Below are 22,325 nucleotides of genomic sequence, written 5' to 3'. Positions count from 1 at the left end.
TCTTCCATTTCCTGAGATCCTTGCAGCACCCGGCAGGAATTGGAAAGAAACTGATATTTATTGAGCACCTACTATGTGCAGGCGCTGTGCTGGTTAAGCTGCACGTCTCCTCTCATCCTTGCATCAGCAACCCCAGGTGGATATTTTAGTCTTGTCTTGAGATGAAGAAACTGAGGTTTGGCAGGGTGAAGTGATGCAGGCTGCAGTCACCCAGCAGGAATTTAAGTCCAGGTCTGCAGGATGCCATTCCAAAACTCTGGTCAGGGCAGGGTTCTCTTGGGAGGCAACAAGCTGAGCAGAGGCCTCAGGGTAAGGAGCCAGCCTTTGGGAGGCTTTGGAGCAGGAAAGGGCTCACAGGTGCGTCCCCAGTGTGCCTAGGGGCCTTTGCTTCCTGGACCTCAGCCTGCCCAGGAGGGGAGGAGAGTGGGGGAGGACATTCTGGAGCATAAGGATCTTATGGGGACGTAGATGTCACTCTTCCTCTGGCAGCAGTTTAAGGATGTCCCTGGCTGGGAGTCATTTGCAGGGGTGGGAATTTCCCACAGCAGCAATCTTTGGACCTTAGAGCTGCAACATGGCCCAGGCCTGGCCTCCACCCCTGCAGGTGCCCACTGCTGGCTAAGGTCCCTGCTGATGGCCCAGGACCCAGCAGAGGCCTCAGGGAGCAGCACGACCCCACTGCTGGTCAGAACCCCTGGGCCTTTCTCCTACCAGGCTGTCCATCCAATTCCACAAAAGCAACAGCTGCTACCACTCTGGCCACCACTCAGTCTTACTGCAGTGAAATAAGGACTCTTTTAACAAGGCTGTTTATTGTGTTCTTGTGCAGGAGAGGGCCCCCAGAAATGGCAGTGCATCAAATGATGGACAGGCGATCATAAAACTGTCCCTCTGACATGATAAGTGGCCACGAATGGCGCCAAGAGGGAGAGGAGTTCCCTTACAGATAGTTGACATCATCTGGAGCCAGCAAAACACAATTCCCTGGTAAGGTCTTAAGCATGAGCAGAAAGGCAAATGTTGGAGTCTGACTTGTATATGACCTTTTTCTTGCGGCGACGGACCAGTAAGGGCAAATCACCCCAAGTGAGCATGCGCACAACCTTAGTAAACACACTGCGCATGCGGCTCCTCTCAAGTGCTGGCAGGCCATTGCGCATGCATGGATGGCGCAGCAGCCCACCGAAGGGAGGAATCAAGGAGGAGAAGAAACCCCAGAACCAAGCCGGTGTATAAAAGCCCCGAGCCAAAGGTTGAGCGGGGCACTTGATCTCTCAATTGTACTTTGCTTCTTTCAATAAACCTTTGCCTCTGCTTTAAAACTTGCCTCCGTCTCTCAATTGAATTCTTTCCTCTGAGAAGACAAGGGCTGGGAGTGTTGCGGACTCGCCACCGATATTCTGACTACAAAAGTGTTACTGAAAAGATTTTGAAAAACCCAGAATTTGGAATCCATAGTGTCTAGAATACTGAGCAGCAAATAGTAGATAATTGCCAAAGGAATAAACAAACCTTACGTTTATCTTTATGGACTCTGGGGCCAGATGGCCTGGATTTGAATCCTGACTCCCCCACGGGGTGACTTTGGGCACTTTGTGACTCAGTTTCCTCATCTCTACTTGGGTTCAGCCAGAGGGTGGCACGGCAGGAGGTCAGATGTCAGGGCACTTTTCCCTGCTGTCTTCTCTAGATCACAAGTGTGGCAGTTGGCTGTGTCTCTCCTGATAAGGCCTTGTCCTTGGCTCCCATTATCTCCTTGGGCTGGGATACCCAGATGCTTTTCTTTGCTGCTTGAGCCTTAGGAAAAACAGTCTCTGGTTGGTTTCCTCAAGCTTGTCCCCCAACTCTAGAAATAGCCACTTTATTCAAATCCCAAGAACCAATGCAGTTGGATTCTCTTTTCTTGCCTGAACCCTGTTGGACACAATTAGCAACACTGAGCATTTCTTCTGCACTTATTCATCTTTTGCGCAAACGCCTGCCTCTCGCAGAGAGCTTTGAATCCTTTTCCAAAGTCTGTACAGGTTTTTTGTCAAGCCCCTGCTCCTAATGGGCTGGGGGACCTGGAACAAACTCCACCCCTCTCTGTTCCTCATGTTTCCCTCAAATGCAGATGAGGGCTGGGGACTAGCACAGCTTTTCAGAAACAAAGACGTGCAGGCAAGTTGCCCAGGGATCTTGTTTAGATGCAAATCTTGATCCATCATGTTCCTCTTGGGGCTGAGCCTCTGCATTTTAACAAGCTCCCTGGTGAGGGTGATGCTGCTGACCACGGATTGTGCTTGGAGCTTCGGGAACAAGGGACTAAATGAGCTCCGAGTTCCCTCCAAACTCAGCAGTTCTCTAACGCTTCACTCTCCTTTTCGATAGTTTTCTATGACGGTGCCCGCACTCCTGAGAACACTGACTCTTGAAAGAGAATGATGTTATGAATTCCTGCAGTTCTGAATCTCTGCAGGGTACTTTGGAGTTGGGAGTTTAATATTTATGGCAGCCTCTCCCCAAGCCACATCACCTGCAGATCTGAACGTGTGCCTGTGTACGCACACGCACAGACACACACACATGAGCCCTGAGACATGCGGGCTTACAAAATAAAAGTAGTAACGTCAGTGACGATCCTTTGTGGCTTGAAGGTTGCGTGTCTTGAGATACCAGGAGCCCCCATGGAGCAGGGCTGGTCATGTGGATAAACAGCTCCTCACCCCAGAGAGCCCTTACTTTTACAGATGGGGAAACTGAGACCTAGAGAGGGAGAACTGGCCCAGGTTACACTGTGAGCCTATTGCTGAACTGGAGAGGATAAATCCAGAGTTCTGGCCAGCCAGGGGCTCTGATTCTTGGGGTCAGGCCCATTCATGCAGACAGCCCTGGATCCTACATTGAGAATCACTGGCATAAATGTTTTGAGTTATGCAGATGTGGGTTGAAATCCCAGATCATTTTTAAAATAAATACTTACTGATCACCAACTATGTGGCAGGCATTGGGAATACTACTGTAGCCAGATATAGTATTTTTTTTGTTTTTTTTTTTTGAGACAGAGTCTCACTCCATCACCCAGGCTGGATGGAGTGCAGTGGCGTGATCTCAGCACACTGCAACCTCCGCCTTCTGGGTTCAAATGATACTCGTGCGTCAGCCTCCTGAGTAGCTGGGACTACAGGTGTGTGCCACCACGTCCGGCTTATTTTTGTGTTTTTAGTGGAGACTGGGTTTCGCCATGTTGCCCAGGCTAGTCTCGAACTCCTGGGCTCAAGTGATCCACCTGCCTCAGACTTCCAAAGTGCTGGGATTACAGGGCGTGAGCCACTGCACCTGGTCAGATATAGTCTTTACAGTATAGTAAGAAGAACTGCGTTTACTCAAATTAGAGCAAACTTGGATTACTGTTGTCAACCCCTGTACCACGGATTGGACATGTATTTGATTCTCATAACAACTTTATGAGGTAGGTACTATAATGATGTTCCCTTTACAGATGAGAAATAGAAAACCTGAGAATTAAGTATACTGCCCAAAGTCACACAGCTGGTAAATAGCAGACATGGGATTTAAACCCAAGATATCTGGGATCATGGTTCATACTCTTAACCACTGTGCCATGACCCTATCAATCATACCTCTGATTCTTCCCAATAACCTCATGCCAAAGAAGAAGGCAAGATTTTAACTCTCCTTTTCAAAGGAGGAAATAGAGGGCCAGAGAGGTTAAGGAACATTTGCAAAGTCATACAGCTCTTGAGGGGGCCAGATTTATGTTTGAAACCACCGCCAGGTGACTCCAGAGCCCAGGCTCTGAACAGTTAGCTTAGCAGGCCACACGCCTTTTCTAGAGACTCCTCATCTGAAAAACAAGGGCAACCTTGTCTACCTTTAGCGGTTGTCATGAGGATTAAATAGGATCATAAGCCTGAAGAGATAGACCCAGGGACAGGGCTGCTCATGGCCACTAGCGGGACATGGCGAAATGATGAGGACAGTGCTTAGTCTTCCTGTGCCCCTCCCCACCTTCCCTCCTTGCACAGGGTACTCCTCCCTCATATTTATTTAATAAGTCAGCATTTCCAAAAGGAACCCCAGGAAGGCTATGCTTGTCCCAGAAGGGAAGCTGCTCTGATGGTGAGCTTTTAGGCAGTTTGGAGTGAACAATTCTTTTTTTTTTTCTTCAATTGTCTTTTGCCACTTTATTGACATATATTTCATATACATAAAATTCACCCATTTAAAGTGTACAATCCAGAATTTAATTTTAGAACATTTTCAACATCACCCAAAGAAACCCTGAACACACATTTGCAGTCATCTGCAGCAGACAATGCTTAGCCTGAAGGGAGAAGCTGCTCAAATAGTGGTTCTGTAGCCAACTTGGCAGAACTTTTGGAGTGTGTTGGGGAATGCTGCTCAAACCCTAACCCCCAAGCAACTGCCTTTTCTCAGCCATTAGAGAGAAGTTCGCAGGCACAATGTGTTTCATGCACCAACCTTCAGGTCCAAGAAAGATTTAGGTTGATGGAAAAGTAATTATATTTTTTGGCATTAAAAGTGACGGCCAAGACTGGATTCAGTGGCTCACACTTGTAATCCCAGCACTTTGGGAGGCCAAGGTGGGTGGATCACTTGAGGTCAGGAGTTGGAGACCACTCTGGCCAACATGGAGAAACCCTGTCTATATTAAAAAATATATGTACACAAAAAATTAGCCGCGCGTACTGGTGTGAGACTGTAATCCTAGATACTTGGGAGGCTGAGGCAGGAGAATGGTTTGAATCCGGGAGGCAGAGGTTGCAGTGAGCCAAGATCACACCACTGCATTCCAGCCTGGGAGACAGAGCGAGACTCTGTCTCCAAAAAAAAAAAAAGTAATTGAGGTTTTTGCATTAAAAGTAATGGCAAAAACCGCAATTACTTTTGCACCAACCTAATAATTGCATTTTTTTTTTTTTCTATAGAGTGTGGAGCAGGGGGGGTCTATATGTTACAGAAAGTAGAGGGCAGGTGTAGAAGGGGGTTAACTCCAAAGAGAATGAGGGTGGGGGATGGCAGGTGTGTGTCCATATTTACCAGCTAGTCTCCCCAGCAGCCAGAGGGCTTTTTCACAAATGTGAATTGGATTGTAACATTCTTCTGCTCAAAACTCTCCAATGGCTTGCCTTATCTTTTGGAACAAAACCTAGAGCTCTTAACAGTCCTCATGGCCTCCCAGTCTATCCCACACTGTGCTTCCCTTCTCTCTCTTCCTTCCGCCCTTGCTAGCTGCTCTTCTGTTCCTATTCAGGGCCTCCATAGCCCCTGGCTAGTGGAGAAAAAGATGCATCCTCCTGGTGGACAAATTAGAGAAAGACTTTTGTTTCCTCAGCCTGGTACAACCTATGTTTTACAGTGTACAACCTATGCCACAGAACAAAGAAGTTCTGCTTTAAACGTGCCAAGTCCCCCAGAACAGACAATATTTTGACATCCGGGAGGAGCAAAAAAAGCATGGGCTCTGACATGTGGGAATAGATAAGGTGGGAATTCCAACTCTGCCACCTGCTGGCTATGTGATCAGGGAAGGGTAACTCAATTTAAAATGTCTGAACAGCTGGGCTCAGTGGCTCACCCCTGTAATCCCAGCACTTTGGGAGACCCAGGCAGGTAGATGACTTGAGGTCAGGAGTTTGAGACCTGCCCGGCCAACATGATGAAACCCCATCTCTACTAAAAATACAAAAATTAGCCAGGCATGATGGCACATGCCTGTAGTCCCAGCTACTCAGGAGGCTGAGGCAGGAGAATCGCTTGAACCTGGGAGTCAGAGGTTGCAGTGAGCTGAGATCGTGCCACTGCACTCCAGCCTGGGTGACAGAGCAAGACTCTGTCTCAAAAAAAAAACAACCAAAAAAGTTTGAGCAATTGCCATCTTGGGGGATGAAGAATGCTATCAGGATTAAATTAGATCATTCATGCCCTTTGCTTGACTCCTGAGAGTGTTTGATCAATGGCCCTCCCTTCTTGTGTGGCCCTAGAGCCTTTACCTCCATTTAACAGAGAATCAATGATGTCAGCAGAAGTGTGCACATTTTTCTTTATACATAAAATAAATACCTTTTATCTGCTTTTGCTCGCTACAAATGCTTCTCTTCAATTTTACCATCACCAATCTGGTTGAAGCTTGAATAACAACACATTCCTAATTTGTGCTCATCCCTTGCCCTCTTGTCTTTCTGATGCTTTCAGAAGTCACAATAAAACATTTTAAAAACTAAATCTGGTCATGTGGTCCCCCACTCCACCGTCTGCATCAAACTCCTCCAGTGTGTTGTTGCTCATCCTTATGGTCTCAGAGCAAATGTCAGCAGCATAGAAAGGCCTTCCAGGACTCCTCAATCAATTTGAAGTACAATCCATAAAACCCCATCTCATGGGCTGAGATAGCCCCCTCTGATGTCCCATGGCAGGAAATGGCCCAAAGCCCCCAAGGAAACTCCCCAGAATTCCAAAGACAGTCTGGGCTGGTGATCTGGCTTCCACACCAGAGCTGGGAGAGTCATGGGGAAGTGCTAATTGCACCCAAAGATGTGACTGAAACAGAAAACCCCAATGGACTCTGTCACCTGGCCCATTGTTCTGCTTTTGGGGACAATGGCTGGGCAGGAGAACATGGATGAAAGGGGGAGCCCAAGTGTGGGGCAGGGAAGGCGGGCTGTGCAGGCTAGCTTTTCAACAGCGACACCGTGTGGTAGTGACGGGAGCAACAGTCCTAGTGGACGGGTGACTACACAGGACAATGGGCTGTGCAGAATGACCGGTCAACAGCCACACCATGTGGTAGTGGAAAGAACAACAGCATAGTGGACTGACCCACTCTCCAGATCCTCTCTGTGTGACATTAGGAATTTGGACTAAGAAAATCCCAAGGACATTTGGAACAATGAGACTTTCTGTTAATGGAGGCTGTGGGGCTTCCAGAGATTAATTATAGAAATAAAAAGAGATGATTGTATCTGTGCTGTAAACTGGCACTGCCGGCCACATTGGTTACAGCCAATGAATAATAAATAAATGAACATAAAACAAGAAACAATACCAGCACACAGAATCCACAGGAAAAAAACCAGAAGTTTTTTTCGTGAAGCACAAATGGAAATTTCTTGGTTACAATTGAAACACGATTCCTGGAGGAAATATCTCTGCAGCCTTAGCCCTTGAAAGAAGCTCATAATCCCTAAAATACACACCATGCACTTTTCCAATGAATAAAGTTTCCTCGTGTTTAGATCATTTCTGAATCCGAGTCGAAGAAGTTTGCAAGGGGCTCTTGGTTAAGATCTGGAGAGGATTCCCTGGGGAAAGGCAGCCGGTGCCCCACAGCCCATCAGGAACAGGTGCGGCTGACACCCCTGGTGCCTTCATTTATAGACAACATCTGCACCGAACAGCAGGAAGTTCTAGGGAGAGATGGGAATGTTGTCACCGGTTGAAGATGCACCACTTGTTTGTGAGTGTGGAGCTACTGGAGTTTTAAGAAGGACATTTTGGGAGCCTGCCTCTTGGGAAGGAGAAAGGCAGGGCCAGTGGGGGTCACTCAGTGTCTCGCTGCCCGGATCTACACATCAACAGCTGCCAACATCTGCGAATCTGTCAGCAGCTTCCCTGGAAGCTGCCTCCTTCTCAGACACGGAGACCCCCCGGGCTGTTTTAGAGGCCTTCATTTGTCGTCCCTGCCTCATGGCAGCTCAAGGGAGTGCTTGTTCCAATCAAGGCTGCAAAACCACTTCTCTCTGCTCCTTTGTGTCCTTCACTCAGGATTTTTAGAAATGAAGAAATTAAATTGTGCCACGGGTCATTTTTTTTAAAGCAAGAACTTGGTAAAATGTGGGGAACATGCGGTATGTGTTTCCTATGCACTCTTGGTTATTTTTCTACAGTCTCTCAGCCCCATTAATTAGCTCCCCGGTCTAAAGAATTGAGGATTGATGGGCTGGACATTGGGGGAAAGGGAGAGGGAGGGATCTGGGTGATGCGAGGCTCCCCAGGAGGGCCACAAGTTATCAGGAAAGCCTTTGACCAAGGTGAGAAATGCAAGCTGGGTGATGGTTTCGCTGCCTGTGGAGGTGACAGCTTTGTGGGGACATGCTGGGTTTAAGAGGCCTCAGGGTGGAGACATTGAGGGAGCCTGCGAATGCACAAGCTGAGAGTTTGGAAAAAATAAAAAGACTGGAAGCATGTCTGGGACACTGGGTGGCACGCAGGTGGCAGCTAAGCCTGAAGAGGTTGGCAAGAGCGACGAAGGCTTGCCAATGGCGGGGGAAGAGAAGAGGCCTGGGGAGGGGTCCTGGAGATCTCCAGCTTGCAGAGAAGGGGCAGGAGAACAAGCAGAGGAGGTGGCAGGTAGACAACCAAGAGCTAGGGGAGTGCTGGAAACTAAGAGAAGAAAGCATGCCCAGGAAGGGCATCAGTGTCAAATGCAGATGGAGGTCAGCCTGGGCGAAAGCCACGAAGGAGAATTCTGTGCTGTGTCTAAATCTGCCAGACATCGACCACATGTTATACCCCACAGTGCCTAGTATGATGCTGGGTGCAAAAGGCATGCAACATATATTCGTTAAATATTTAAATGCACCTTATAAAAGAGGCTCTTTGGCCCACAAATGCATTTCATTTTTGCAGAGCGTAGCGTGGGAACGATGCAGTGATTGTTCAAAGCCGGGAGCCTGGCTTTGAATCTGGACGTCGTTTAACACTCTGTGGCTTTTCTGAAGCTTGGTCTTTCTTTGTTTTTTAACAGCACCCACATCCCAGGGTTGTTGTAAGGGTAGAAGGCGCTTGACACAGGGCTTGGCATGCAGGAAGCATTGCAGCCATAGGCTGCTATTGGTCACTATCTTTAGGGGAGATTTGTGGAAAAGACTCCGGGACTCACCTGGTGAGGCTGAAGCACTACGTTGTAGAGCTGGACTCTGGCTGGCGTCGGGAGAGGGAAGCCTTTCTGTAGTTTCTCTGTGACAGAGACCGATGGTGAGGACCAGGAGAAAAGAAAGAGAAGGGCAGGGGAGGAGGGAGGGCCAGAGAGCCTGGGTAGACAGCCTCCCTGAACTGGCATTCCTGGCCCTAGGTAGGGACTGGCATGGGCATACATGCCTGAAAGGAAGGCTGCCCCAGAGTCCGTACCTCCCACCTGTTGTCCATCAACCCCAAGTCCACTTCTAGCACCTGCATGGACTCCATCCCCATGATGGCCCTCTTGAGGGTGCAGCACTGCTGGTATACACTAAACCAAAAATCTGCTGCTTGCAATGGTGTGACTAGAGCGTGGTGTGTAACAGGGGTATTTATGCATGTGGGCATGAAACCCCTCAACATTTAGGACAAAGCCAGAGGTGGACAGTGGCCCGGGCAAGCGCCCCACATACTGCCACATTCTGACATGGAACTTTGGAGAACTCTAAATTAGAACGTGGCCTCCCAGGTCATTACAAAGCTACATTTGTCAAGGTAGGAGGACAGATCCCAGGACTGATGTATCATATTTCATATGATAATTTGTTGCATTAATTGGTAAGTTCTAAATATCCTAGTCACAGGTTATATGGGCCTCTATTTGTACTTTTGCCCCTCACTCTCAAAGGTCAGGGGCCGGCCTGCCTGAAGCTCTTACCAGCGTGGTGATCTAAGCTCTGGGAGGGGTTATCAGGGAACCCCCTCATCCTGCTTCCAGAGTTGGAAAAAGACCATGGGCTTTGTTTTCACTGCTAGGATCAAACCCATGCCCCACCTCTTGCCTGCTCTGTGACCTAAGTCACTAAACCATTCTGTTCTTCCGCTTCCTGCCATAAAAGTTGGAGATGTTAATAATCCTTCATCTCATGGGGGTTTTGTAAGGACAAACTCATGCAATAATGAATCAACCCATGTGTAGTAAGTCAACCCATGTGAGTTCCTTTTTGTTCCATCCGTTTCTGGGCCAGATGCCATTTGAAGTTCACTTGACATCACCACTGCCCAGCCCTCATACCTGGGGCCAGGTATCAGGTGGCTGTAGGTAATCAACCCCACCCTCTTCCCCCATGACTGAAAATGAATGGTTTCTTCAAAGTTCCTTACCGTTAACCCTGGGCAGCACAAGAATGGGTACAATGTAGTTCATGATATCCTGCAGCAATTCAACCTGGAAATCAGAGGGAGGATGGGAGGATGGCCCTGCATTGCCAGAACCTTGCGGGACCAGCAGTCCTCATCACCCCACCTCTGTCACCCTCCTTTCCCCTAGCGCTGCTCAGCAACCGCACAGTTGGGAAAACTGCTGAGAGGTGGACGCAAGTGATATGTGAACACTTGGCAGCCCAATCAAGGTCATGGAAGTGGTTTCTTTTGCTCCAATGGTTCCAGATGTAAAGCATGTTCTCAATTGTAAGGTGCAAGGCCTTACAACTCACGACAATCATGAGGAAGGTCATCAGAGAGTATTTAAATGGGAAAAGCTTTGCTTAAAAAATGAGTCCTCTCAGACACTGCAGTAAGAGGGCAAATCGAATCAACCTCTTTGACGGCTATTTGGCACAATGTTCATCAAAAGCCTGTGTGTGCCTGGTTGGGCTTGGTGGTTCATGACTGTAACAGCAGTGCTTTGGGAGGCTGAGGCGAGAAGATCACTTGAGACCAGGAGGAGTTCAAGACCAGCCTGGGCAACACAGCAAGACCCCTGTGTGCCTTTTGGGCTAGCAAACATGCCTCTGAGGAATTTATCCTAAGGAAATAATGTAGGGTGTAGGAAAAAATGTGGATGCAAGAATGTTCACCAAAGCAACAAATTTATCCAAAACAATAAATTAAAAGCAACCTCCATGTCCAACAATAGGGGAATCACTTGGTGGAAAATGGCAATACTTTAATAGAAGGTAATATTATGCAACTGTTAAGAACGATATTGTAGAAACGTAAGTAACAACACAGACATAACCACGATATGTTTTTGAGTGAGGAGAACCAGGCTATAGAAATCACATCATTCCATTTTTTAATTAAATAGGCATAGCAAAAGGCCAGGAAGGATATACTCCAAATTATTAACTAAGTGATGAAAATATGCATGGTTTTTATTTTCTTTCTTTTGCAAATCTGTAGGTTCTGATTGCCCTATAGTGCATATATTTTTCTTTGGCAATAATAAAAAAAATTAAAAATAGTGTAAAACCCTCAAGATGCTTGCCTGTAGTTGTGACATTTACGATTTGTAAATATATACATTTTTGTTTCTGGAACAATTGAGTCTCTTTTCCTGGCCTGTTATTCCCTGGCCTCACCAAATGCAGTGCCTTCCTTCCTGTGAATCCTGGGAATTAAAATTTCTAGTTTCTACAGAAGTAGAAATTAGTTATGGACTTAGTCAAGCCACCAAGAAAGCCTTGGAACCAGTAAGTCCATGAAAATACAGTGAGGTTGCATTTGGTCCTTTCATTTGGAATCTCATTCGGTAGAAATGGCTGGCTGGATTTTTATCAGATTTGAAGGGGACACTGGGACGGTATGACTTTGGGGTTGGAGGGCTTACAAGGCACTCACTTGGTGGGGAACTTGGGGGCATCTCGGGAATCTAAGGAAATGTTCTCCAGAGCAGCAGAAACTGGGATTCAACCAGAGCCCACCAGGAGATTCAGGTCAATGTAGCAAGACGTTGGACAGGATCAGCAGACTGCAGCTTCTGACGTTAGACACAGGGCAGGTGCTCTGTGTGGCTGGTGTTGAACAGCATGGGCGACTACTTACTACTAACAGGGGCAACTCGTCATCAATGCGCCTCGTGAGGGCAGTAGCGGCAAATCTACTTAATGATGAGCAGTGATTCCTGGGCAGGCGAACCACCTACTTGAGCTGGGTTTCTCCCTGCTCTTCCCTCTCCTACCAGCCCTTTCTCCATGTCAGTACGTAGCTCTGCCATTCATCCAACTGCTCCACCCAAAACCCTAGAAGTCACCTGGACAATCCTTTCCCTCACCACACAGCCATGAGGGAGGCTTCTGTGCTGTGTCTAAATCTGCCAGACATTGACCACATGTTATACCCCACTGTGCATAGTATGGTGCTGGGTGCAAAAGAAGGTGTGCAAAATATTCATTAAATATTTAAATGCACTTTATAAAAGAGGCTCACATCTCTCACTAAGGTCTCTCTAAATCTACTTCCAAAATATATCTCCAATCCACCATCTTTCTCTTCTGCCTGGCTGAGTCCCAACCTCCAGCATCTCACGTGGACAAACACACCAGCCTCCTCAATGACCCCGCTTGTCTGTAATCTATCCCCCCACCCCAGCCAGGGGAAGCTTTTACAAAGGTATAAATAGACTCACAGCACTCCCTGCAGGGAAACAGCGCACCGGCTTCTCACTGCCTGTGCAACACAACAATCTCCCCTCCTCTAGCTCAGCCCGGAAGACCCTGGATGAGCTAGCCCATGCTTGCCCCTCTGGCCACATCTCTTCCGATGCCCCCTACTCGCTCTGCTCCAGACACACAGGCTCCCTTCATTCCCCAAACGCACCAAGCTTGTCTCCACCACAGGGCCTTTGCCCCTGCTGTTTCCTCTGCTGGCTCCTTCTCCTTCAGTCCAAACATCACCTCCTCGGAGAGGCCCTCCCTGATCACATCTTCTGACTCTTCATTCTCCCTCATCACTTTCCGCCCATCCCTGCTTTGGTTTTTATAGCTTTGATTGTGACTGAAACGATCTTCTCTCTTTTTTTTTTTTTTTTTTGAGACAAGATCTCACTCTGTCACACAGGCTGGAGTGCAGTGTAGCATGATCTTAGCTTGTGTAACCTGGAACTCCCGGGCTGAAGCCATCCTCCTGCCTCAGACTCCCAGGTATCTGGGACTACACGTGCATGCCACCACACCCACCTAATTTTTTTTTTTTTTATAAGAGATGAGGTCTTGCTATGTTGCCCAGGCTGGTCTTGAAGTCCTAGCCTCAAGCAGTCCTCCCGCTTCAGCCTCCCAAAGTGCTGGGATTATGGACATGAGCCACCATGCCTGGCCTTTCATTTCTTATTGTGCTGTCTTCCCACGGCCATGTAAGGCTCTGAGAAGGCATCACTTCCCTGTCTTGTGCATCAGCCTACCCCACACTTGGAAGAGTACTTGGCACATAATAGGTGCTCAATAAAGTAATTCATTTGTTCATCCAACAAACATTTGTTGAGCAGATTTTCTCTACCAGATTGTGCATGTTTAATCCCATTTAAACCATACTACACTCACTCAGGTGGGGAAGGTCTGGAGTTCAGAAAAGGGAAGTGACTTGCCCAAGGCCTCACAGTTAGTAAGTATGGAGCACGGATTCTGGCTCAGATCCCTCTGCCCGCCAAGCTCCTCGAACTATTAATTCACAACCAAATTAAATGCAAATGAGCCAGTAGCCTCTTAAATAATGCCTCGAGCCTGTGACATGTCCCCCTTCCCCCCGCCAGGTCAGGAGGAGGAAGAAGCCACCAAGGGCCTCAGACTCACCGGGAAGGGGCCAATATTTGAGTGCTTCAGTTCCAGGAGCAGCCTGTGAGAGGGGAAGGAGGGGGCTGAGACCACCAATTGCCTGACTAGCGTGAGAACCCAGTCTCTAGAGAGGAGAAACCCACTCTGGTGGATACTGCCCGGTTTTCCCACCCAGTATCCACTCCCCTTCCACAGGTCACAGCCCCCCGATGTTGCCTTTGGAGAATTCACACATTCCCTGCATTGTTAGTGCCGTTGACCCCACACTGAGCTCTGGGCCATGCTGGCCAAAGAGCATAGTCCACTTCTTCTGCCACAGTCATTGCTGCAAGGATGTACCTCTGACCTATGCTGGCCCAATGAAAGTCAGTCCCAGGACTTCTGCTGGGAATATTGGGAATGAGGTATTCTCTTTTCTCTGGGAAAATAAGGAAGCTCCTGGTGACTATTTTGCCACCTCTTGGTGACAGCCTGCTGGGCAATGAAGCCAGCACAGAGGATAGCAAAGCCAAGAGATGGAGACAGATTCCTAAGGATATCATTTGAGCACCTGGGTCTTTCCTTGACTGAAAACCTTGGATTTTTCAGTTACCTGAGCCAATATACTATTTTCCCTTTAAGGCCTTTATGACATTTTTAACAGTGATCTCAGAGGAAGGGGGGAACATATGGCTGTTTATTGAACCCCAACCATTCATTAGCTGTATTGGGCGCTCTATCCCACTGAATACCAGTTACATTACAAGAGGCAAGGGCCATTACTCTCATTTTTACAGATGAGGAAACATACTCAGAGATCAAACAATGGTCCAAGGTCACACAGCTAACAATTAGCAAAGTACGGTTTGCTTTTTTTTTTCTTCTTTGAGATGGGGTCTCACTAGCTCAGGCTAGAGTGTAGTCACAGCTGCACTACACAGCAAAATCACAGCTCACTGCAACCTCAACCTACCTGGGCTCAGGTGATCCTCCCACCTCAGCCTCCCAGGCAGCTGGGATTACAGGTGTGTGCCATCAAGCCCAGCTAGTTTTAAAAAATTTTTTTGTAGAGACAAGGTCTCACTATGTTGCCCAGGCTATAATAAAGCAGAGTTTTGCCCAGGCACGGTGAATCATGCCTGTAATCCCAGCACTTTTGGGAGGCTGAGGCAGGCAGATCACTTGAAGTCAGGAGTTCAAGACTAGCCTGGACAACATGGGAAACCATGTCTCTACTAAAAATACAAAAATTAGCCAGGTGTGGTGGTGCATGCCTGTAGTCCCAGCTACACGGGAGGCTGAGGCAGGAGAATTGCTTGAACCCGGGAGGCGGGGGTTGCAGTGAGCTGAGATCATGCCACTGCACACCAGCCTGGGTGACAGAGCAAACCTCTGTCTAAAAAAAAATAAATAAAATAAAGCAGGGTTTCGAACAGGGCTCCTTGAAGGCAAAGCCTTGGTTGTCTGCAACACTGTACAAAGCTTAAAAACTTGCCCTTGCTCCTCAAGAGTCAGTAGCCCCAGGATTTCTGCTCCGTGGATTCTCATACCCTATCCCCATCCCCTGCATATTCCAGAAAGTCTGTGCTCAGCCCACACCCAGCTGTATCCTCTCCAGCTCCTTTACTTTAGAGGCCCATGGGTGTTTAAGAGGAATTAAATCTATACGTTTCTGAAGCAGTAATGCTTGTCAACAGGATGCCAGGAGAAAGGAGCAGCACATAAACCTCTGGGGCTCATCTCAAGGTGAAGAAGGACGACTTGGTGCCAGGGAGAGGGCGGGACTGGGCAGGGATGTGGGTCAAGGCGGCGTGAAAACAGCGCAAATATGCTGAAGAGGCGGGTGCCAGGTCTAACTGCGGGGGCCATCACATCTGCCTGCATACGGTGTCTCTTTCTCTCTGCCCCCCGGCTCCCTCCCTCTGTCTCTCTGAGTGTCTCCCTCTGTCTCTACCTTTCCTTTTCTACATCTCTCCCCTCCCTTCCTTCCTTTGTGTCTGTCTCCTTCTCTGAGTGTCACTCTCTGTGTCTCTGTCTCTTTCTCTACGTCTGAAACTCCCTTTCTGTATTTCTTTTACTTTTAAAAATCTATTTATTTATTTATTTATTTATTTATTTATTTATTTATTTATTTATTTTGAGACAGGGTCTTGCTCTGTTGCCCAAGCTGGAGTACAGTGGCTGGAACATGGCTCACTGCAGCCTTGACCTGCCAGGCTCAAGTGATCCTCCCACCTCAGCCTCTCGAGTAGCTGGGACCCCAGGCATGCACCACCATGCCTGGCTAATTAAAATAATTTTTTTTTTTTTTTGGTAGAGACGAGGTCTCACTATGTTGCCCCGGCTAGTCTTGAACTATTGGGCTCAGGAGATCCTCCCACCATGGCCTCCCAAGGTGCTGGGAGAGAGGCGTGAGCCACCATGCCTGGCCCTGTATTTCTCTCTTTCTGCATTTCTGTTTCTCTTTCCCTCTTGCATATTGAGTGTTTATTCTATCCCTGGAAGTGTTCTAAACACTTCAACACATATTAATACCTCATTCCAGCTCACAATAATGCTGTTGGCAAAGTAATTACTGGGCTTATTTTTTATTTTTTGAGACAGAGTCTCACTCTGTCTTCCAGGCTGGAGTGCAATGGGGCGATCTCGGCTCACTGCAACCTCCACCTCCCAGGTTCAAGCCATTCCCCTGCCTCAGCCTCTCCAGTAGCTGGGATTACAGGCACCTGACCATGCCCAGTTAATTTTTTATTTTTAATAGAGACAGGGTTTCACCATGTTGGCCAGACTGGTCTCAAACTCCTGACCTCAGGTGATCCACCTGCCTCAGCCTCCCACAGTGCTGGGATTACAGGCGTGAGCCACCGCGCCTGGCCTTACTGGGCTTATTTGACAGTCGGAGAACTGAAGTTGGCAGCATTTTGGTGCTTGCCAAGGTGAGCCACACTTTTAACGCAGGCAGCCTCATGTCGGGGCCACACTCCTAACCACAAACTCCCCTGCTGGGACTCAGATCAGGGCCATGTGGATTCTAGAGTCTCTCAGCAGAGGATGGTGGTTAAAGTCCCAAGGATGGGGTGAGAAGAAGTTGAAGAGGGATTTCCTAGTGTCAAGGAAAGCCAGGGACGTGCAGTGGCTGCATGCTGTTGTGGTTCAGTGGGGATCATCAGCTGACGCCTCCCAGCCATGAGGACTGGCCGTATCCCAGAACACAGGACTGTCACTGCTAGAACCGGGACATTTATTGGTAAGCTGAGATGGTTGGTCACCTACAATGTGTGACCTCGAGCAAGTCACTTTTTCTCTGAGCATCAGTTTCATGGTCTGCAAAATGGGGATACTGTGGCCATCGCACACTCTTTGAGGTTTTAATGTGTTGAGCCAACAGGAAAACAACAATGCAGTGCTTCTGTGTATCACAGGGCCACTGTCATCCCACGGACACCAAGGGCAGAGGGGCAGCCCCCTCCTCCTCTCACAGGCCCACTTACCTATCCAGCTTGAGCTCTCCAACAAGCCTGTCGGACTCAGCGCTGACCTCCATGGAACCAGTTGTGTGCTGCCAAAACAACAACCCAGGGTGAAGTGCCCTGACCCAGGCACCTGGCTGCAAGGCCTCCAAACCAAGAAGGGTCAGCTTCACAACGGCTCAGCAGGGCAGCATACACCGTGGGGTCAGGCCCACAGAGCCGGAGGAGTGGGGAGACTTCCCTTGGCTTTGTGGCTGTTGAGTCCTAAACTGTTAATTTCCATTTTCTCTCTCTACTTCCAGGACCATTTCAGAGTTCTTGGGCCACTCTCAGAGAGGCTGCATAAGACAGGCCAGCCCCATTCTCACGATCCCTCATTCATTAATTCATTCAAAAAATATGAGGAGGAAGTCCCCGGTTCCCACCTCAGCTGTTCAGTGCAGTCTGTGCGGTCTTGGATGACCTCTTAGGACCTATTCTGTCTGCAAAGTGGGAATAACAGGTCTCAGCTTGGGAGACCCAGTAGACCTGCCTAAGGCCTCTAAGTGCTTCCTGGTGCAGAGAGCGTCTGAACCACGCCCTCAGTGGCCATATGGGTGCCACCAAATCTTTGTGGAGTGATGGAGTGATCAAAGGGATGAATGCATAAATCAACAATGGAGTGAAAACTGAGGCAAATGAAGGATTAAAAAATATGTGAATGAAAGAATAACAAAGATATGCATGAATGAATAAATGATGGACGAATAAATGAACAAATATACAAATGAATGATCAATTGAACAAAGGTATAAGTAAATGAATAATTGAATAAATGAATGCATGTGGGAATCAGAAAATGTATAACATATTTCAAGTCAACAATCTAATAAATAACTGAATGAATTAATAATTGAATGAATGAACAAATACACAAATGCATAATTCAATGACTAAAGATATAAGTGGATGAATTGGAACAGTACACATATTTCAAGCCAACATGGAATGAATAATTGAATGAATAAGTAAACAAATGCACTAGTGAATGGCTGGGTGAATGAATACCTCCAGGAGTCGGTACCATTGAGTACAGTGACTCAAGCCTCAGGTTCCGGAGTGACACAGTCCAGGTTTGAATCCAGACAGGATTCACATGGTCTCCTGACTCCAAAGACAGTGCTCTTGGGACTGTCTGGGGCTCCTCATCTGTCCACACCCAGGAACTGCTTACCATGCCAATCAGGAAGAGGGAAGCCAGGGAGGAGTTGGGGAGGACGGCAAAGGCCTGGACATCCACGGCAGGGTAGAAGGTAAGGCCGGTGGGCTGCACAGACAGGTGTGGCGGGGTGGAGGCTGAGACATGGATCTGTATCTTCATGTTGGGAAACTTCTTGGCCACCTGCAGCCCCCAGTGGAGACAACCAACGAAAGGAGGAGTTTCTGTTAAAATGTTTCTGAATCCTACCTTGGCCTGCCCCTACTTAAATACCTTCAATGTCTTCCCATTGCTCTTAGAATAAATCCTAAGATTGCACAGTCTGCCAGCTGGCACCCTGCCAACCTCACCACATGTGCCTCTGCCTCTTGTCTTCCATCTCTGGCCACATGGAACTCTTTCTGTGCCTCAAACTCAACAAGCTCTCTTGCCATCTAAAATCCTTTGCACTCTCTGTTCCCCCTTGTTAGATACTTTTCCTCGCATTCTTCTCTTGGCCCTTTCCCTTCCTTCAGGTCTCTGCAGATGTTACTTTCTCAGACAGCAGTAGTGGCTTCAAGGGGGAACTAAGGAGGGCCTTGGTGACCTTCTTCCCCTCTCTCTTAGTCTCTGATCTTCCCCCAGGTAAACCCACAGTCTGAGTAAAAATAATGTGATTGTTGTGCAAATGAAGCTTCAAGACAACACTCCTGGACACCCCTAGCAGCCACACCTCTCCCCGCAACCAGAGCTTCTCTGTATAGAAATTTCTGGGGTTTCACCACCAGAGACACTGCTATGAACAGAATGTGTCCTCCCAAATTCATATGTTGAAACCCTAATTCCCAGTGTGGCTGCATTTGGAGAAGGGCCTCTAACGAAGTAACTGAGGTTAAGTGAGTTCATAACAGTTGGGCCCTGATCTGATAGAATTAGTGTCCTTATAAGAAAAGACACCAGAGAGCTCTCTCCCACCGGCCACCATGCACGCATTGAGAAAAGGCCCTGTGAGGACACAGGAAGGAGGCAGTCTACAAGCCAGGAAGAGAGCCCTCACTAGAAACCAAATCTGCTGACACCTTAACCTTGAACTTCCAGTCTCAAGAGCTATGAGAAATAAATTCTGTTGTTTATGCCACCAGGTCTGTGGCATTTTGTTATGGTAGCCTGAGCAGATAAAGACAGAGGCCCTCCTTGACCACTTTGTCTAAAGTAACCTCATCCACCTGTTGGTTTCACTGGTAACAGTCCACACTATTTTTGTTATTGTTTTGGATATCTGGATGATATTTTTCTCTCTCCACTGGTCTGGGAGCTCCAGGAGGGGAGGGAGGTGCCCTATTCTGTTGGGTTCCCAGCACAGGGCCCCAGGCACATGGTGGGCATTCAATAAAAATTTATTGCATGAAAGACCCTCCCTCCACCTCCTGCCAGCATCTACTCCCACACCTGGTCAACTGGGCGCTTGGAGCTTTTCTCTGTTCTGTGGATGAAGCTATTTCCACCCTTTCATGCTGGGTTGTTTCTGGATCTTGTGTGTGTTATGTTGGGTGGAGGGCTCTCATCATCCACTCAGCAAAGCCCTGTCCTCCCAGAACCCCCGGGGCTCACTAAAGGAAAGCAAGGTCTTCCATACCTCAGGTAGGAAGGTTCCAAAGAACTTGGTTGTCAGTCGAAATTTGGACTCCTTTGGAATCTGTAGCAAGAGATGAGAAAAGGATCTCGGAGGATGCTGTTATAGACGGAGCAGAGGGGGTGAGTTCTGTATCGGGGTGAGAGGCTGACTGCACACACAGACAGTGGCCAGCCCCTATGTGACAACAGAGCACTGACCCACAAATTCTGCAGCAACCAGACTGGAAGCCAAACCACACCTTCTGCAGCAGTTGGCCCAGAATGGTCAGGAGCTGGTCAGTGACCGCCTGCTTGTTTTTTGCTCCTGAGAAAGCCCAATCTGCCTGCAAACCAATCTCATAGGATGCCCCATTTCCAGGAAGTCTGCCTCTGCCTTAGCATGGTGCTAGGACTGGATGACAGAATCTGACAAGTACTCATCAATGTAGCCCTTATGTTTCTTATTCATCACTTCCTACATTCAAAGCTCTGTGTTCGGTCCTCTCATAGACTAATATCTCATTTAATCAGGCATTACTATCTCATTGAATCCTCATGACACCCTTTGGAGAAAACCAGTTATTGGTGTTTTACAGATGACAAAACAAGTTCTGAGAGGTACAGTAATTGACCTGGGTCACCCAGCTGGAGAGGGGTGGGGCCGATATTGGAACTCAGCTCTAGCTGACTCTAGAGTCAACACTTTAACCTCCCCCATTGTGAGAAAAGCTTTTTCCAGATTTGTCTGGAAGGTCTGCAGGATTCTGGGTCCAGTGCTCTTCCCACACCCACCCAGAGCCCGGCCTTACCATGTCATCTGTAAGGGTCGTCTTCAAGACCCCAGCCTCTTGGTATACAAGCCCGGCTGTGTTGAAGAAGTAGTCTGAGAGGCCCAGGTATACCATGCGGTCATGGGCAGCGGGAAACTCCATCACTGGTGGAGCAAAGGGAGGTGGATTGTGGTGGTTCTCACTGTAAAACTCCCCCTAGGGGTAGAGGCAACAGAGTGAGCCCAGATAGTCTTCAGGAATTATAAGTCAACATCTCCATCCAGGAAAAAATGGGCTGAAGACACCAATTGTACACTTGCAAAGGAAAAAGCAATGACCAGAAACTAACGGTAGCATCAAAAGCCTCCCGGGCATTACTTTCTAAGTGCCTTTCATGTCAGTCCTGGGAAGGCAGGTATAATTATGCTCATCTTATAGGAGAGGACACTGAGGCACAGGGAGGTGAAGTGACTTGCCCAAGGTCACACAGCTGGTAAGTGGCAGAGCCAGAAATTGAACCCAGGCCTCCAATGTCCAGTGAACGTTCTCCTAACCACTCCATTGTCTCAACCTCAACCTTGCTAGTAAGCACAGAAACCCTATGAAAAGAACAGTGAAATCCTGTTTGTTTCGTCGGTAAACTTAGCAAAATGGGAAAAGAGGAAAATTGTTTTGAGAGTCGTGTGTGCTTTAAACTGATGCTACCCAGTGTTTGGTGAGAGCACTCATAAGCTGTTAAGGTTGTTCTTTATGTTTCTGAAAAGCAATTTGGCAATATGTTGCAAAAGCAGGTCATTTATTTAGCAAATAAATGTTGAGCTTAAAAAACCAAATTATAGATGAATACATATGGTAGGATAACACTTATGTAAAATTTAAAGGCCCGTAAAATGTATAAAAACACAGGCAAAAAGGACACACACCAACGTCATCAACATGGTTCTGGGGTGGGGGGAGAGGCACCCAAGGGGGCCTCGTTAGTTATTTCTACAGTTTTTAAAATTTTTTTAAAAATCAGAAGCAAATATGACAAAATGGTAAGATTTCTTAAATCTGTGTGTTGGGTACTTGGAAGTGTATAGCATTCTCTGTACCTTAGAATTATTTTATTACTTAAAATTAACAAACATAACCTCCATATTATGGAATACATGCAACTCTTAATAATAATAAGATGGGCTGGGCGCGGTGCTCACGCCTGGAATCCCAGCACTTTGGGAGGCCAAGGCAGGTGGATCACCTGAGGTCAGGAATTTGAGACTAGCCTGGCCAACACGGTGAAACCCCATATCTACTAAAAATACAAAAAATTAGCCAGCCGTGGTGGCGGGAGCCTGTAATCCCAGTGACCAGAGGCTGAAGCAGGAGAATCGCCTGAACCTGGGAGGCAGAGGTTGCAGTGAGTGGAGGTCGCGCCATTGCACTCCAGCCTGGGCAACAAGACAAAACTCCATCTCAAATAATAATAATAAAGATGGACCTATGTACTGGCTAGGAATTATCTTTGATACATATTGTTAAGTGAGGAAAGCAAGTGAAAGAACAGTGTGTATCCATTCATGTAGACCATCAGCAAAATCTAGATGGATTTTCTCATGCATTTATGTGAGTGCTTAGAACCAGGGTCCTGGGAGGTTAACACACTCCATGGTCGTCAGTGATCAACTCTGGGCAGGAGCCCAGGAGACAAACAAGACCTTTCTTATTCACTGAGGATAATTACTTATTGTTTTAATCTTTTACTCTGTTGTATCACTTAGATATATGTGGGTATTCATTTTTTTTTTCTTAGTATGCCATTTGGTCTAGCAATTCCACTTCTAGGAAATACTCAAGGATAGAC

At 47.6% G+C, this 22,325-nt stretch overlaps 1 protein-coding gene across 1 annotated transcript in view; it reads right to left on the bottom strand.

Annotated features, from left to right (window-relative positions):
• Window positions 1–7,083: 7,083 nt before the first annotated feature.
• Window positions 7,084–22,325, bottom strand: part of BPI (bactericidal permeability increasing protein) — a 37,545-nt gene continuing 22,303 nt past the window's right edge. Inside the window, exons 8-15 of the mRNA XM_055373501.2 lie at window positions 20,522–20,698; window positions 19,735–19,794; window positions 18,135–18,302; window positions 16,943–17,010; window positions 13,491–13,533; window positions 10,087–10,150; window positions 8,906–8,982; window positions 7,084–7,430 (exon numbers count right to left, since the gene is read on the bottom strand). Coding sequence (XP_055229476.2) covers window positions 7,392–7,430; window positions 8,906–8,982; window positions 10,087–10,150; window positions 13,491–13,533; window positions 16,943–17,010; window positions 18,135–18,302; window positions 19,735–19,794; window positions 20,522–20,698 — 696 coding nt within the window. The 3' untranslated portion in view covers window positions 7,084–7,391. The remainder of the gene's footprint in view (window positions 7,431–8,905; window positions 8,983–10,086; window positions 10,151–13,490; window positions 13,534–16,942; window positions 17,011–18,134; window positions 18,303–19,734; window positions 19,795–20,521; window positions 20,699–22,325) is intronic.

This window comes from Gorilla gorilla, chromosome 21 (genome assembly GCF_029281585.2).
Source record: "Gorilla gorilla gorilla isolate KB3781 chromosome 21, NHGRI_mGorGor1-v2.1_pri, whole genome shotgun sequence".
In the NCBI taxonomy this organism is placed as follows: domain Eukaryota; kingdom Metazoa; phylum Chordata; class Mammalia; order Primates; family Hominidae; genus Gorilla; species Gorilla gorilla.
Note: the sequence above shows the minus strand (reverse complement) of the source record. Positions and strands in the feature narration are given on the sequence as shown.